The sequence below is a fragment of the Phyllostomus discolor genome, chromosome 6 (genome assembly GCF_004126475.2).
Source record: "Phyllostomus discolor isolate MPI-MPIP mPhyDis1 chromosome 6, mPhyDis1.pri.v3, whole genome shotgun sequence".
Lineage (NCBI taxonomy): Eukaryota > Metazoa > Chordata > Mammalia > Chiroptera > Phyllostomidae > Phyllostomus > Phyllostomus discolor.
Genome location: NC_040908.2, coordinates 166,642,568 through 166,659,604, shown reverse-complemented (window position 1 = coordinate 166,659,604; position 17,037 = coordinate 166,642,568). Strand labels below are relative to the sequence as shown.

General features: G+C 58.3%; 1 protein-coding gene across 6 annotated transcripts in view; it reads left to right on the top strand.

Moving 5' to 3' along the window:
- Positions 1-3,152: 3,152 nt before the first annotated feature.
- Positions 3,153-17,037, top strand: part of SPTBN2 (spectrin beta, non-erythrocytic 2) — a 36,164-nt gene continuing 22,279 nt past the window's right edge. Inside the window, exons 1-6 of one of the 6 annotated variants that reach the window (XM_036029748.1) lie at positions 3,153-3,566; positions 9,963-10,141; positions 14,921-15,072; positions 15,514-15,687; positions 16,447-16,538; positions 16,695-16,775. In XM_036029748.1, coding sequence (XP_035885641.1) covers positions 9,985-10,141; positions 14,921-15,072; positions 15,514-15,687; positions 16,447-16,538; positions 16,695-16,775 — 656 coding nt within the window. In that variant the 5' untranslated portion in view covers positions 3,153-3,566; positions 9,963-9,984. Of the gene's footprint in view, positions 3,567-3,610; positions 3,673-4,133; positions 4,267-4,476; positions 4,745-9,356; positions 9,442-9,962; positions 10,142-12,570; positions 12,749-14,920; positions 15,073-15,513; positions 15,688-16,446; positions 16,539-16,694; positions 16,776-17,037 lie in introns of those variants that run through there. The other 5 variants (XM_036029752.1, XM_036029749.1, XM_036029750.1 and 2 more) reach the window with 5 other exon arrangements.

Below are 17,037 nucleotides of genomic sequence, written 5' to 3'. Positions count from 1 at the left end.
GATTATAATAAGTCTGAGTATATGAGGTCTGTCCGGAAAACGTCCAACCATTGCTGATATAACAAGAATAGTTTGCATGACATCAGTGTAACCTGGCTGCCAAGGACAGTGGACTGGAATGCACAAGCATGAACAATGACGACTTCGCGGTACTGGTCAGCGGGGGACAGTAGACGCCATTGAGTGAGCATGTGTACTGTGTGGCCATCACATTCAAAATGACTGAGTGAATAGAGCAATGAATCTGCATCAGATTTTGCATTAAGCTTGAGCATTCCTCCTCAGAAACAATTTGGATGATTCAGAAGGCTGCAGCTATGGGCAACTGGTGATTGGCAGCTTCATCCCGACAAGGCACCTGCTCATGCATCATGTCTCGTGCAGAGTTTTTTGGTGAAACATCAAATCACCCAGGTGACTCAGCCACCTACAGCTCAGATTTGGTGCCCTGTGACTTCTGGCTTTTCCCAAAACTGAAATCACCTTTGAAAGGGAAGAGATTTCAGACCATCGATGAGATTCAGGGAAATATAACAGGGCAGCTGATGGTGACTGGGAGAACTGTGTGAGGTCCCAAGGTACCTACTCTGAAGGGGACTGAGGCATCATTGTCCTATGTATCATGTTTATTGTATCTTCTTCAATAAATGTCTCTGTTTTCCATATTACGAGGCAGGATACCTTCTGGACAGATGTTGTATATACTTTGAGATTAATATTTTATTCATGTCTGTCAACCCCACCGGCCTGTATACTCCAAGAGGACAAAGGCACTGTCCGTTTTACTCATCATGAGTTCCCCAGATCCCAGCACAGTGCCTGACACATAAGCCAGATAGTTTTTGAATAAACATTTGATTAAACGAGAGGCAAGGAAGTGGAGCCAATGAGTTTGAATGACTCACGAAGATTATGATCATAAAGAGCGAGGGCAATGTGGAGGAGGATCCAGGTTTCTCACTTATTTTCTAAGCTGGCAGGTACTGGAGCATATTTAAATGCTGATGGGAAGAAGCCAAGAAAAGAGGGCGCTCACCAGAAGGAATGAGCTGCGAGGTTGTGGGAGGGGGTGAGACACAGGGAAGGAGCCAGAAGAATCGGCCTCAGACACAAGGAGGGACTCTTCTTCACGGTACAGGAGCAAGAGCTGAGAATGTAGTTCCGTCCGTAGGTCCGGTGGCAGGAAATCCTACCAAGACCTTTGCACGCGTCTTGGCAGCATAAGCAGAAAATCTGGATTCTCTTAAGTTCAGCATAACCAGTGGCCATCATCTCTTTTACGGCTGCAACTTATGTAAAAAGGAAGCAAGCGTTTTCTTCATCCTTGCCTGTACTGACGCACTACAGAGCAAAATAGCAAGTTTCCAGAGCAACTCGGGAACGGAGCTAAGTGAGCTCAGTGTTCTGTTTATGGAGATCGCTTCCTCCCCACATCGGGAGGGAGTGTGGTAAAGTGATCACGTGGTAAAGCAATGATCCCTGATACTGATCAATGGTCGAGTGCTCACCGTGCACCGGGCCCTGTCCCAGTGCCTCGCCTGCCATAACTCATTACATCCCCACGTGATGATACCATTGTACAGGTGAGGACACAGAATTCCAGGAAGACTCAGGAACTTGCCCAAGGTCCACAGCTAGTGGTGAGACTAGGTTTTACACCCACCCAGGCAGTCTGACTCCAAAATGGATGCTTTTCGCCACACTGCTAAACCCCTTCTGCAGCAGAGGGGGGGAAGAGCATGTGAGGAATCAGAAGACTTGGTGTCTCTACCATGGGCTGCCTCCGTAAACCTGGGCATCCGCTTAGCTGTCTGGACACCAGTTTGCTCGTCAATAAAATGACAATGATGGTTACCTTAGGAGGCTTTTTAAAGGATTACGAAATGCTGAAAATGGGGGCTCACTCTACAGAAGACATTATGATGCTAATGAGAAAGCCTAATATTCTCGTCTTCTAATTGGGTCGCAGGCTAACAGGCTGTCGTTGAGACCCTCGGTTTCCAAAACCAGCGTTGCAGCAGAGGCTGGGGGTTCTGGCTCCTCCCGCAAACCAGTGCGCCAGCTTTACCATCCCTGATGGAGGATCTCCGATGACTGAAAGCACACCTCAGTCCCCGCCTCGCCCCAGAACACACTCGCTCCTGCCTCTGAGAGCAGTTACAGCTTATGCTATCCCGTCTTGGATTCTGTTGCCTGAGGGAGTGACTGTTTAAAAAACTAGGTAAAGTCCTGGCCGGTGTGGCTCAATGGATTGAGCGCCGGCCTATGAGCCAAAGGGTCACTGGTTCTATTCCCAGTCAGGGCACATGTCTGGGTTGCAGGCCAGGTCCCCAGTGGGGCGTGCACCAGAGGCAACCACACATTGATGTTTCTTTCCCTCTCTCTCCCTCCCTTCCCCTCTCTCTAAAAATAAATTAAAAAAATCTTTTTTAAAAAGGTAAAAAATAGACAGATTACAGCTGATAGGTGCACCCCAAAGGACCGAGTTCCAATTTGGTGGTAGAATCACTGTTGCAGCTTAGAATCAGACTGCTAAAGCTAGAAGAGAACTTCAAGGACATCTTTTAGTGCAACTCCCTGACCCATTTTATAGACTCGGAACACCAAGGCTGGGTAGTTGAGATAACACAAGTAGCTAGAGTTAGTAAAAGGACTTTTTGGAACCTTGGAAATGTTTTTCAGTGGGTTTAACACAAATGGTTTCTGCTTGCCAAAATCATGTCTGGAAACTGTATAATTACTTATACATTTGATTCAGTATGCATACCTTTTCAGAAAGATGCAAAATCCCACAATTCCATTACTCATAAATAAGTAAAGCCTTAACCCAATAATTCAGGCAAAGCCCATTCTTCACCTTGACCTTACCTGGGCCATTTCAGGCATTTCCCTGGTAGAAACAGGTCCACATCTTCATGGGCAGTATGACCTAACGGTTAAGTTCAGACCCCCCTGTACCAAGCCCAGCCTATTATTATTCCTAGTTCATCTCTGAGCTTAGTTTCCCAGGCTGGAAGAACAGAACCTATTTCTGGGAGCTGGCGCGCAGGTGGGGGTGGGAGTCACGGGAGATCAGATGTACGTTGAGCACGAACAGGGCACTTGCTAACTGTGCTATTGCTTGGGCGCAATTCTCTTCTCTCTCCTAAGCAGACAGCAGCTCACCTCAGACTTAGCTAATGACCTTGGACCTTAGACCACTCAGACGCCGCGAACCGGGGGAGCCGGCAGTGCCAGGCCTAGCAACGTGCGTCCCCCACCCCCCACTGCCTCTTAAGGCAGTGAGTAGGCCGGGATTCTGGTGATAAATGAGGGGCGCTGAGAAGCAGCGGCGAGGAGCTGCAGTGATGACTGTTCTGGGAATCTGATCGCGAGAAGGCGGGTCTCCGCCACTTGTACCATGGAGATGCTTTGGGGGAGAGAGCCGGCCTACCTGCCCGAAGGAGGACGGGAGACAGAGGGGATGGATGGGTGAAAGGAATGTTGAAAGGGAGATGAACCGGAGGTGCCCGAAGAGGAACATTTGAAAAGGGAAGCAGGCTGAAGATTGGGAAGCCTTCTGGGCGGTGAGTGCCGTGAAAGGAAGGATTGCGTGTCCAGGGGCTACAGATTTTGGACGAAAATCCAAGTAGGGACCCAGGTGGGGTGTGCAAACTGCGGAGACCCAGCCCGGTAAGCGGCGGGGGTGGGGGGTGGGGTGAGGGTGGCAGCCCGCCTGGAGGTGACCAGGGCCGGCGAAAACCGAAAGGCGGGGTTATGGGGGCCACACACAGGGAGGGTGGGAAGGGGGTTAGAAGGTGGTCTCCGAGCCGCCGCCGCCGCGTTTGCCCCGGGGAAGGTCAGCGACCCCGGGCGAGGAAGCTTCGCGGAGAACCGAGAGGGGCCGCGGTTGCCATGGCGCCGGGCGGGGAGGGGGTGATTCGGGCCCCCGCCCGGAGCCCCGCGGGGCTGCCCGCTCCAGATGGTCCCGGGCCTCCCGCGGGAGCCGGCGGCCTGCGGCAGGGGGAGGCTATTGTCCTCTTTCCGCGGCGCCGCAGTCCCCCCCGCTCGCGCCCGCGCGCCGCCACGCGCCCTGCCGCCACCGGCCCCGCGCGCCCCCAGCACCCCGTGACAGCGCCCGCCCACCGCCCGCCGTGCGTCCCGCCGCCCACCGGCCACCCGCTGCCGCCCGCAACCGCCCCTCGTGGCCCGGCTGCGGGCGCGGCGACTACCGGTGCGCCCCCGCCCGCCCTTCTTCCGCCTGCGGGGCCGGCGCTCCGCTCAGAGGTAGGTGCCGGCGCCCCGGCCCGCTTTGTCCGGGCCGCCGGGGCGGCGCGCATTGTGCAGCCGCGTGCGGACCGCGGGGTCTGGGTCGGGGTCCGGGCGGACCTGGAGAGCCGGGGAGAGAGGATGCGGCTCCTGTCTCTCGCTCCCGTCCGGTCACGGGGACAGGATGGAGAGTCATGTGCCAGCTACCCAGATACCGGTGTGCGGGAGGTGGGGGTGAAGGCTTGGGGGACGCTGGCCTTTCCGGAGCCGAGAGAAGAGTCTGGAAGAGTGGGAGCCTGACAAACGCGTTGGGGGACCGGGTCGGCTGGGCTCGGAGCGTGTCTGACAGCGCCGGCCGTTCGCGTTGCTGAGGCTCCCGGGCGGACCGGCCGGCTTCGGTCCAGGTGCTGCGGACACGTTGAGCCGTCTCTGCCGGGCGTCCGTCTGCGAGCGCCGGCTTCTCTCCGGGGCTTGCTGGGGGCTCCCACTGAATCCGGTGAGCTTCTCACCTCTTCGGTAGCTTGCTCCTTGCTCTCCTTTATGCACCCTCACAGTGTGTGTGAAAGGGGGACACAGTCGGCTGTAGTGACTAGAACACTGGCGGAGAGAGAATGAAGCCCCTTTGGGTGATGGGGAGGCTGGGTGGAGGACTGGGGGAGGATGTCTTTGCGGGCGAGACATCCGGAGGGCTTGGGGTCCGCCGCCCCGCACAGAACTACCGGGCAAGGCCTCCTGGCTAGGTTGTTCCGCCTCCAGCACCACAGTCGGCCTTAACCACCCACTCTGGCTGCGATCGCCTTTCCCCCCTTAACCCCGTGGCACTGCACGCCTGTCTGAGCTGCAAGCTCGCCCCTGTCCTAACCTGCTGCATGTTGTCTCTGTAAGTTGTTTTTCAGCTGCCCTCCCCCCCCTGCAAGCAGCCACAATTCCAGCGCTGGGAAGCCCGGCTGGTTCAGGCACAGACAGGGTACCCACAAACCAGTTTTCCCTGAGGATGAAGCAGGCAGAGCTGAATTCCAAATATGTGTCTTAGCTTGAAGTCCTGGGCACCCTCTCGACATATTCAGGACGGCAAGGGATGGGGGAGGAAAAAGCTAACGTGGACCTCAGGTCTGTCCCTTAGAGGAACTGATGTATAACCCATGGGTCACAGGCCTGGGGAAGGGGGCAGCAAGGCAGTGAATAACTCCGCCCTGAGTAGGGGATTCTGAAGGGGAGCAAACCACCATGCAGCCCTGTCTTCCGCCCGGTTCCTTGGTTCCTTGGGGACGCGTCCTGTGCTCACCTCTTCGGGTGCAACAGCCTGGACAGAAAGTGGTTGGGATTGTTTATTCGTGATGTCGTTTTCCTTTTCTCTCAGTGCTGGTCCAACTTAACCTTCGAGTCGAATAAGATTTTTACTTTCCCGAAGTCCCCATTTCTTCTAGTCTATTATTCAGCCCGCGGTCACGTGTTCAGCTCTGCCTCCCTCTGGCGTCTCTGGAGCCGTGCGTCGTTCTCCTCCTGCACATTCGCGATTCGCCTGTGTGCCAGCTCGATCTGTCTCCTCAGAGCCAGAGCCCAACCCGCCTCCCTTTCCTCTCGTCCCCCAAGGCTTCTGGCTCTTTGTGGGGCTTGGGGGTTTCTGAGGGGAAGTTATATTTAGGTGAAGCGTGGGAAGCTAACCTCAGGTCCCACTTATCCCTGAAACTTTGTGTCTTCTCAGACCTTCCGGCTCCTCTAAACCGTTCCAAATGCTCCTTACCTTTGGACAACTAGACCCTCAATGTGTGGTCCCCAGGCCAGTTGCTTTAGTGACAACTGGGAACAGGTTAGAAATGCCGATTGCCAGGCCCCCCCCGCCGGCCCTACGGAATCAGAAACTGAGGGCAGGCCCAGTGATCTGTTTTCATACCCCACCTCCCAGGTAGCTGTGATTCCTGCAGCTCTGAGACCTCCCCGACCCCCCACCCCGGTCCTGAACTGTGGAGCTCCACCCCCGATAACCCCACTCTGAGGAGAGAGAGGCTTCCGCTCCTTGAGCTTTTCTCTAGCTCTGAGAAAGACACAATTCAGTGGCAAAAAAAAAAAAAAGAAGAAAGAAAGAAATATGGCCTATTCATTCAGTATCTCTTTATTGACTCCCTATTGTACTGGGCTGGGGAAAACACAGCCCTCGTCCTCAATGCGTTCAAAGCAGAGCGCCGGAAAGACACATAAACAACTAACTGTAATACAATGTGATAAGTGCAATAATAGCAGCCTGCTGGAGGGCTGCGGGAACACAGAGCAGGGAGTGATCCGCAGCGCTCTCCGAGGGAGGTAAAGAATTAATCAGGAGGAGGATGTGGTGAGAGGAGGAAATAGGGAGCTAGACAGGCTCTGGCCCCCTGGGTAGGATTTCTAGCTCTGAATGCCAGCTAAACTGGGGGAAAGGGAAGCAGGGCAGCTGCTTTTGAGGTTCCAGGGACACGGGCACCGGCACCGGCACCAGCTGAGCAGTCTGCATCTGGAAGTGTTTGGGATCAAGCAGGACCCCTGGCTTGCAGCTGGTGGAAGTTGACTTTATTCTGACATGAACAATGTAAGCTCCTTGGGTCTGGCCTCCAGGTCAGGAGCTAAGAATAAAGTGCCGGTGAACTGTAATCTGGATTAGCTGCCGTACCACTCTCTCTCCAGAATTCAGGAATCCACAGAGGAGAAGCATCCACGGACGATTCTCCAGTGCAGAGAGAGATGGGGGGTCGTGGGCTGAGGGGAAGGCAGACTAAGGTCGTGTGAGCACGGAGACCGGGTCATAGATGAGGCACGATACACTCAGCGGAAAGAAACCAGAGCAGGATCTACGCAGGAGACACTCCGTGGGATACCGGAGGGATCCCGAGATGGCAGCAGGGAACGCAGAGAACACAGCACGTTCTCCAGAAGGCCTGGGGGCTGCAGAGCCCAAATGCTTGCAAACCAGAGCTCAGAAACGGAGAGGGAGAGCCTCAGACCGCCAGAGAGCGCCGTTCCGTGCAAGCCTGTGGGACTCGGCTCCCTGGAGTCCCAGCGTGGTGACCTGATGGGGAGCTGCGATCTCCGGACACCAGTGGCGTCTCGGTCTCTTCTCTAGGTAGCAGCATCTCCGGAAACTCAGGACACAAAGCACGCATGTCAAGATTCAGTCTGGCCAAAGGAGCATTTAAGTGGCTGCATTTTCATTTGGGAAAAGGGCAGGTTCCAACTCCATACCTTTCTCCCTCACGTGGTCGGCTCCCACACAGAGGCTCCAAGAGCTGGACCTCACCGGGAGGTCGGGGCGAGGGCCGGGCCCCGGCAGGACCCCGAGGGAGGACACAGTGGGATCTCCAGAGGGAAGCCACAGCAGTCCATGCCTAGGTTTTGTCAGCTGCCCAGGGACCCAGGGACCCAGGGACGCACAGGAGTTTGGAGACTGGGTCGGACCGTCCACTTCTTTAAGTTTCTGCTCTTTGTGGAGTGAGTACAAAGATGTAAAGTGGCGTTTGGAAACCTCATGGGCCTTCCAGGGGCCGGGCAGGTAATAAAAATATGTGGTGTGGCTGGGAAGGGGACAGAAGGGAATGGTGGGCGGGACCTACAGAGAGACGGAAGGGGCAGGCCCACCTGAGGAATCCAAGCTCAGTTCTTTTTAAACAGTTTATCGGCCACTCTCTCGGGGGCTGGCTTTAACAGGTCGTGTTCCCAATAAAAAGGAGAAGGGGAGTGGTGGGGGGGGGGATGAAGACAACTGTAATTGAACAACAATAACATAATTTTTTAAAAAAAGGAAAAGGGGTCATGGAGACCGAAGGTCAGGGCGCCTGTGTGGGAGTTTCTGTGGGGACAGAGCGAGCACTGGAAATGTACATCCCAGAGCTGAGCGTGAGCGTGAGCCTGAGCGCGGCTGCTGGGGAAGGGCAGGGAGAAGGGCCCTGCAGTGGCCCTGGGGGTGGGGCTGCCACCCCGTCCGCGGCCGACAGGAGTAGATGACTCCAGCTCAGGTCACACCTTGCCCACAACACTCTTTGCTCGGGGTGACTCAACTCTGACCGAGAGTTTATGTCTGTAAGATAAATATTTACAGAGCAAACCCAGCGAATCTGTTGGGGGAAATGATGGATTTTAAACGGGAAAGGAGGCCTGGCGGAGATGAAGCTCTCTTTCCTGTTACAGGGCTGAAAGTCCAAATCCAGGATCCTTCGCCCCTCGCCCCTCCCCGCCTCACCGGTGCATCCTCCCAGGGACACCCCCGTGCGAGCTTTCTCTTTGGGAGAAAGCGGAGGAGGGGCAGGCAGTCCAGGCCTTCACGTGGGTGGGTCAGGCCCAGCTTCGTGGATGACAGTGAATGACGGAAGCCGAGTTCTGCCCTCGGGCACCCATGGGAGCACACCTCCCTCTGCACCCAACGTACCACCCACCCCTACTCCCTTCCCGAAACCGCACCAGAGGTCCTCTGTACCTCCTCTCCAGAGCTCCAGAACCAGGAGCTGCTAAGATCATAGCCCCTAGGAAGGGGGCCTAAGGATTAAAATGTATCTTTGTATTTGGGAGGTCCTAGGAAAATGAGAAATGCAGAGGGCTCCAGGAATTTGGGGTTTGAATAAAGTTACAGAGCCAGCCCCTCCATTCCCTTGGACGGCTGCTGAATTACACGGGAACTTTGGACAGTAGAGGTTTGTTTTGTGTTTTGTTTTTTAAACCCCCAGCAGCTAATCAGAAGCTCACGTGTTAGTTGTGAGAAGGACAGAGTGTGTTTGTGTAACAGTCATAAGTAGTGCCGGCGGCGAGCATGCGTGGTCCTCATTTCTCCAACCCGAGCCCTAGGAGGGAGCACTAGGGGCTGCTCTCTCTCCCCAGGGGGCGCTTGGAAGGGCTCCAGGAAGTTGGAGGAACATGTAAATGTTGTGATTAAGAGCTTGTCGCCCAAAGTCAGGAAGGAAGTGCAAAACCCAGCTGTGTGACCCTGAACCATGACTTAACGTTCACCGTGCAGCTCGCCCACCTATGAAGTCGGGGTGATACGGCGATGCTTGTATCGTTTATCAAGCACCTGTGCAGCATTCCATGTCTCTGTCTCACACACACACACACACACACACACACACACACGAAAGGAAGCAAAGAGGAGAGAACCGCACTGTGTCCTTTGGACTCCTGGGGACCAGGTCCTCACTAACCTAGCAGCACCTCTGTCTTTCAGGTGTATCGTAGGTGCGTCGCGATCGAGAGCAGGACCTCCGCCCTTTCATTTCCGATTGCCTGCAGGGTACGGAGGAGGGGCTGGGAAGAGTCTGTGGGACCTGGGACTAAAGGAACTCTGGTTTATACTCATCGCTGCTGAAGGCCCCCCACCCCCGGCCCGCCCCGCGCCCTGCTGCCGCCTGCTTCCCGTCACCCCTGTTCGGCCGTCTGGAACCTCACTGAAAGCCATTGCCACTTTCAGCCCCGGCTCCGCCCACTGTCCCTCTCTGGCCTGTGGCTCTGGGGTCCTTCCCGCTGCTTCGCTCTGAGACACTGCCGCCCTCCTGCCTCCCTCGGGGCGCAGCCTGTCCCTCTGCTCCCCCATGACGGAGCCCCCTCTCCTACTGGGAGCCGATTTCCATGGACAGAAAGCCAAGCACGTGGCCGTCGGGAGAGCAAGCAGATCTAGGGCGGGAGGGGAGAAGGACATGGTGAGTGGTGGGCTCAGTGGCGCCCAGATGCCCCTCACCAGCCACGTTCCCCCCTTGCAGGAGCAGGAGGCCACCCACCACCATGAGCAGCACCCTGTCGCCCACAGACTTCGACAGTTTGGAGATCCAGGGCCAGTACAGCGACATCAACAACCGCTGGGATCTGCCTGACTCGGACTGGGACAATGACAGCAGCTCAGCCCGCCTCTTTGAGAGGTCCCGCATTAAGGCCCTGGCAGGTGAGATCGGGGGAGGGCCCCGCGAGATGCTGAGGACGCTGGGGACAGAAGCGTGTCATGAGACGCTTGTCAATGGGAAGACCGTCTTTCTTTCTAAGCACCAGGTCACCCCCTCAAGCCCCTGGTCCCCAGCTTCAGCCTCAGGAACAAACTCCCTGCAGCCCAGTGTCCCCCAGCTCCCTTCCCCCTGGCATAGGGAAGTCGCTCCGACTGCGTTCCCCCCTGCACTCAGCTGACTTCCTGGCCTCTGACCCCGAGGCGTGTCCTTAGTTCTTTTGTACTTTGTCTTGCTGTTCAGTTCCGCCCACCTCTCCTCCACCTTTCATCCCCTTGTGTCTCATTGAGGTCCACTGTCATCTCTCACACCTGTTCTGCCTCTCAGTCCATTCTCCCCTCCTCTCCCGCCCCACCTGTCCTTCCACCTGCCGCCTGTTCCTCCCATTATTTTACCTACCTGTTCCCTGAAGCAGGTGCCTTCCGCCCTCCCCTGGCTTCCCGGGTTTGCTTTCCGCCCCGGCCCCTGCCCTCCCCTGCGGCCTGGGCCTGGGCTCTCCCCTTCAGCTCCTCCAAGCACAAACAAACCCGTCGGACGGGCCTCCCTGCGTTCCCGGTTTCCCGGGTGGAGTTGTCATGGCAACAAGAGTGCAGCTGCCACCTGACACCACCAGTGGCTGGTCTGGCCCGCGTGGGGCTGAGTCACCCACACACCCCAAGGCCACCCACCCCATCGGACTGCCCTACCCCATCCCACCCTTGTCTTCCCCACCGGCCCACCAGCCTCCCAGCGCCGTGCAGCGGAAGGGTCCCGTCTGCTCCCTCCTGAGAGGCTGTGCTGCCTGCGGGGGTGGGGTGGCCTCCTGCCAGAAGGGAGACACTGCAGGGGTGGTTCCCAAACCTGGCGACACTTTTCACAGAATCACGCAGGACCCATTATGTAAGGACAGGCTCCCGAGCCCCTTCCCAGACGCTCAGATTAGAATCTTCAGACATGTGGTCCAGAAATCAGGGTTGTTGGTTTTTTTTTAAGATTTATTTATTTATTTTTAGAGAGGGAAGGGAGGGAGAAAGAGAGAGAGAGAGAAACATCAATGTGTGGTTGCTGGGGGTCATGGCCTGCAACCCAAGCGTGTGCCCTGACTGGGAATCGAACCTGCGATGCTTTGGTTCGCAGCCTGAGCTCAATCCACTGAGCTATGCCAGCCAGGGCGAAATCAAGGTTTTTAAGCTTTCCAGGGAACCCTTTTCAGCTGGTCCAGCAGCAGTCCCCCCCCCCCCCCCCCCCCCCCGTGTCCAGGGCCCTCTTATCCCTTTCTCCTGGGCATCTCTGTCCTTCTGGCTGGGTCTCCAGGCTAGCTTGTGCAATGATCCTGGCAGCATTTTTACAGATGAGAGCAGACAGAGACATGGGTTACAGAGAATGTCACCTCTCTGGGGGGAAGTTTCCCTGGTGCCCTGACTTTGGATGCATGTAGCCTCCAGAACTGTCACAACAGGTGACCCCCAGGCAGGGCTGCTGTGACGTCTGTGTGCCACCCCCCTCCCCTCCGCTGTCGGCGGGTTTTGTCCCCACCGCTGAGCTGGGCTCTCTGAGGAGGCCCCCCCCCCCCCGTGTGGGCTTTGCCTCGCACTGCACCTCACACTAGCAGGTGCCCGATGGCTGCTGAATGAATGAAATGAATGAAGGTGGGAGAGAGGCAAGGGTAGGCTGTAAGGGACCGGAGCGGAAGCCCAGGGAGGGGCAGGAAGGGAACCTGGCAGGTCGCCCAGCCGTGGGTTTACCGGGGGCCTGGTGGGCCCGGTGCGTGGGGAGGGGCGGAGCTGAAGGTGACGCTGACAAACCAGTGGGAGGGATGCCAGCGCTGATTTCACAGATAGGGGACATAAGCAATTTCTCTGCTCTCTGAGCTGGGGATCAAAGCCCATGTCCTGACGGGGGACCTCCCAGGGTCACGCAGAGAGGGGCCATCCTTGGCACACCTGAAAACCTTCCAGAAGCAGGACTCTGGGGGAACCCTCTCCTGGTTTTGCTCTACGCTTAGGCAACTCCCGGAGCCTGACGGGCAGGTCTCTAGGAGGCTCCCGCCTCCCTTCCCCGCCCGCGCTGGGCCTGGCCCCGCCCCCGCCGGCGAGCTCCGCCCCCACCCCTCCCCCGGCACTGTCCAACCTGTTTGTCTGGAGCTGCCCCTGTCTCGTCTCACCGCAGCAAGGTGTGCCCTGCCACTCGTCTGGAAGTTCAGCAGCTCAGACCTCCTGTAACTTCTTTTTCCAACTTCTTGAACTTCCACCACCTTCGAACCACCACCTGCCACCACCCAGGACGCCAGCCTCTCGGGATCGCAGGCTCCAGGGGAGGCAGAACCTGCGACCGTGCCCCTTGCAGACAGGGCATGGACTCTGGGCCCCAGGCCGCGTAGGAGGCAGCAGGCACCATGAATGGGAACGGAGTGGGCAGGGGGCAGGGGCCCGGCCTGAACGGGGCTGATGAGTTTTACTACGAGGCTGTGGAAGGGTCTCAGAACCCTGGGGGGCTCCTGCTCTCACCAGCTGCCTTCATCAACCCCGCTCAGTACGCCAGTGTGCTGGAAGGACGCTTCAAACAGCTTCAAGGTGAGCTGCTGGGACGGAGGGGAGCGGAGAGAGGGGACCCGGGCGTGGGAGAGGAGCCGGAGCAAAGAGCTCGGGATGGAACGTTGGCTGTGACTCAGGCATGTGTGTTGTTGGGAGACACCGTGCCAGGGGGATAATTACAAGTGGCCAGAAAATACATGGATGCTGACAGCACGGGCGCAGGCTGGGACCCACGCACTGGAAGGGACTGCGAGAGCGCGAGTGGGTGTGACCGCCAGGCCCGCTGGGTGTGGCACGGCCTGTGTGAATGCCACGGGCAGTGGAGGCCGAGGCAAGGCTGAGAAAGGCGGTGTCTGTGCCGGCCAACAGGGGGGCCCTCAGCCCCGTCTCCCCCAAACATCCACTCTCAGCGGGCTCGAAGAGGAAGGCCTGCTGGGCTGGCTACTTGTGGAAGGAGCGAGGGGGGTGAGCCCGGGGGCCAAGACCTCTGAGTGGGTGTCTCGTTGTGCGCAAGGAGGCAGCGCGCGTGGGAACCCCGGAGTGTGTCAAAGGGGCTCCGCGCAGACAGGCCCAGCATGAGCCTGAGCAGGCGTGTGTTCATCTGGCGCCGACACTTGGGCGCGCTGCTGCAGGCCGCTGTTGCGTGGTGGGGGTTGTCTGTGGGCATCGTGGGCCCCTTAGGACGGCACCCCTCATCTCTGGTGCTTGGCTTTGCACACTTTCCTCCCAGCTGCCGCTGTGTCCACGTCTCCCCCTTTTATTCTACCTGTCTGCCTGCACGGCCTCGCCCCGGTGGGCCTGACACCGGGACAGTCCCCGTGGACCCAGAAATGGCGGCTGGTCCAGGAAATCCCTGGCCCGGTCTGCAGTCCCTGACAGGAGGCCCAAAGGCGCCCTCGGCTCCGCAGATGCCATAGCGCACTGGGCTGCGCCAGGCAGCTGTCAGGACCCCGAGGTTGGCCTGAGCACGGGGGTTGGAGGTAAGGAAGGCAGGACGAGACATGGGTGTGTCGCTGTGCTTTATGGGTGAGGTGCGTAGGAATGTGAGATTAGGGGATGAGTCCTTTTGGTTTCTGAGATGCTGGGCTGAGAGGGAAACCAAAGTGACTCTTCAGGTCCTGGCCACTTGAATTGGGTCCTTGCACTGGGCTCCCTGCCAGGGAAGAGCTGGCAGGAATCTTAGTGGCCCAAGCAGCATCCAGGGGCCTGGGCCTCTTCCCCCAATTTGTCATTGGGGACATTTTTAATTTTTCTTTTTCTGTGCCACCTGAGAGCATCCCCGCAGCAGTGGCCTGCCCTGGGAACCAGGCAACAGGGCATTTCCTCATGTTTTTTGAGATGATTGGCACCTGACTGTGCCTGGCTTCCCACCCCGCCCTCTCCCGACACCTCCCATGTCTGGGGCTCACTCTCTTCCCCGCTCCCAACTTCGAGACCTTCTTGCTCTCACCAGCTTCCGGTGTCGGTGCCCTAGGACCGCGTCCCGAGCAATTCACTGAATGAACCAGCCCCGGAAAAGCCCGCCTCTCCTCTAACCTATCCCAGGAGAGCAAGCTGGCTCGGGCAGCCTGGCAGACTCTGTAGTGTCACATCCTTCCCATGGCCGCTTCCAAGAGCCGCTACTGTCATTTCAGTCCACACCCTCCTCCCATTCGTTCACCGCCCAAAGAGCACAGCCACACCGACAGCTGAGCCGGAGCTTTTCCCGGGGTCAGGTCGCACCTGTAGGACAGAAACTCATCGCAGTTGCCACTGCATGCCAGGCGCCTCGCACGCCTGTGCCGTTTAGTCACCGCAGAGCGGGCTGTTGAGGCAGAAAGTATTGTGCCCGTTTTACAGATGAGGACCGCGAGGCTCTGGGGGATGGAGTAACAGTCTCCTTGCTGTCTCGAAGCAGCGCCCCGATCCCAGGTTCCAGCCCCTCCCCCCAGGTCCCACTGCTTCGAGTTTCTCTCATCCCTCCCTCTCGCAGCCCAGTTTTCACTCTCCTTGTTGCACTCGACTTGTGAGCTCATTCCAGTCTCGTTATGTCCCTGCTTTTCAAGTTGTTTCCTCCCAGCCATCTTTCTCCCCCCTCCCTGTCGTCAGAATTCACTTCTGGACTCTCAGGCACCCCTCCCCACCCCCCACACACACCCCACAGCCCCACCAATGGGTGATTCGAGGCAGCTGCACTTGAAGGACAGAAATGACCCCGTGTCGCCACCACAGATGAGCGGGAAGCCGTGCAGAAGAAAACCTTCACCAAGTGGGTGAACTCGCACCTGGCCCGGGTGACGTGCCGGGTGGGAGACCTGTACAGCGACCTCCGGGACGGACGGAACCTCCTGAGGCTCCTCGAGGTGCTCTCGGGAGAGACACTGGTGAGCCGTGGGCACCGGGTGGGAGGGAGCCTGAGAAACGGTGGTGGAGGGGACAAGCCTCGGGAGCGTCACCAGAGAGTGACACCTCGCGCCGAAGGCGGTGGCCGCGTCCCGCTCGGGGGATGGCCTCACTCTGAGAGGCTTTACTGCGTGGATTAGACAAGCATTGCTACATGGAGACAGGAACAGTGGCCCCATTGAAAACCTTCCTTTTCCCACCCACTCGGGGTGCAGTTAATTCCCTGGGGAATCTTAATCTGGCCCAAGCCTCGTTGGCGACCTCGGCTTTGGCTCCAGGAGCTTGGGCCCAGCCCTGGGGCAGGCCCCGTGTTCCCGAGGGAGATTATGGGGAAGGGGTGTGAAGCAGGGCCCCGGGAAGGTGGGCGGGGAGGAGCTGGAGGCCCACGGTCCCCTGCCTTTGTGCCTCCTGACCCTCCACAGCCAAAGCCCACCAAGGGCCGCATGCGGATCCACTGCCTGGAGAATGTGGACAAGGCGTTGCAGTTCCTGAAGGAGCAGAAAGTGCACCTGGAGAACATGGGCTCCCATGACATTGTGGACGGAAACCACCGTCTGACCCTCGGGCTGGTCTGGACCATCATCCTTCGATTCCAGGTACCCCGCACAGCGTCCCCCGGCTGTGCCCCGCTCCCCGGCGCTGCACCGGGAGCCATCACTGCCTGTCCGTGGTGCGAGCCATGCACAACTTAGTGTGGCCGTCGGGGGACTCTCCCCACTCAACAGGGAAGGACCAGTGTGACAAGTTCCCTGTGTCCTGGCCCATGTCCTGGTCAGGTGCGGTAGGGCCATGTGTTGGGCCACAAGGGGCGGGAAGTTTCGAAAAATGGTTCTTCACCGCTGAAGGTTTTATAACTACATTTGGGGTCTGGTCACTGGCTCCTTCTTCTGCTTCACACTCCCTTTGCCTCCCCCCAAAGAGCAGTTACCCCACTCCTGCTCTGAGTGCGGCCAGTCCAGTGTCCTAACGCCACCACAAGGCTCCCGATCTCCCCGGACACACACCCCTCTGCCCCTTCCAGCCCCAAGCGGAGCTCCGCCCACTTCACCTTTGACGCCCAGCTCTCAGAAGCCGTTAGCTCGTCCTCCCGGAGTTCCCCACCTGGGGGGACAGCCTCTTTCACTTCGTGGGACTTCCACTGTCCTCACTGCTCCCCCTCTCCCCTGCCTCAGCGGCCTTTGACCTCATGTTTTGTGGTCACCAGCCCAGGAGGAAGGGTCCCCAGGCTCTGCCCCTGCCCCCTTCTCACGGGAGTCTAAAGAGCAGCTTCCTGCCAAGTGTCTCCGGGCATCTCCGATGCCTCCAGCAGCCCCTGCCAGGAGAGTCAAGGCCTCCCTCCCTTCCTTCCCCCTCAGATCCAGGACATCAGTGTGGAAACGGAAGACAACAAGGAGAAGAAGTCAGCCAAGGACGCGCTGCTGCTGTGGTGCCAGATGAAGACCGCTGGGTGAGGCTGCCGGGGCCGGGGGCCGCAGAGGGGTGCACGCCCCGAGGCGGGGCAGTAAAGGAGGGCGGGCTCCAGAAACAGCAAGCTGGGGGTCCGTCCCAAGTCGCGGACCGGGGCTTGGACCGACTCATAGTTTCTCCCGGTCGCTGTTTGTAGGTATCCCAACGTCAACGTGCACAACTTCACCACCAGCTGGCGAGATGGGCTGGCCTTCAACGCCATCGTGCACAAACACCGGTGAGAAGCGGAAGCGGGCGTCGGAGCTGCTGGAGAGGGGATGGGGGGGGGGGGGGGCTGGTGACGACCCTGGCGCGCATGCGCGCACGTAGACAGAGCCAGGAGACAAGCCCCCCAGCGGGTCTGAGCAGTGGGCGCGGGGAGAAGAGCCAGGCTGCGGGCATGGTGTTGGAACGAGGGCTTGTGAGGAGCAGTGAGAGGCGAGGGAGCAGTGAGGGTGGGTCTGGGGTGCGTGGTTCTGCGCCCACTGGGCTTGGTGACC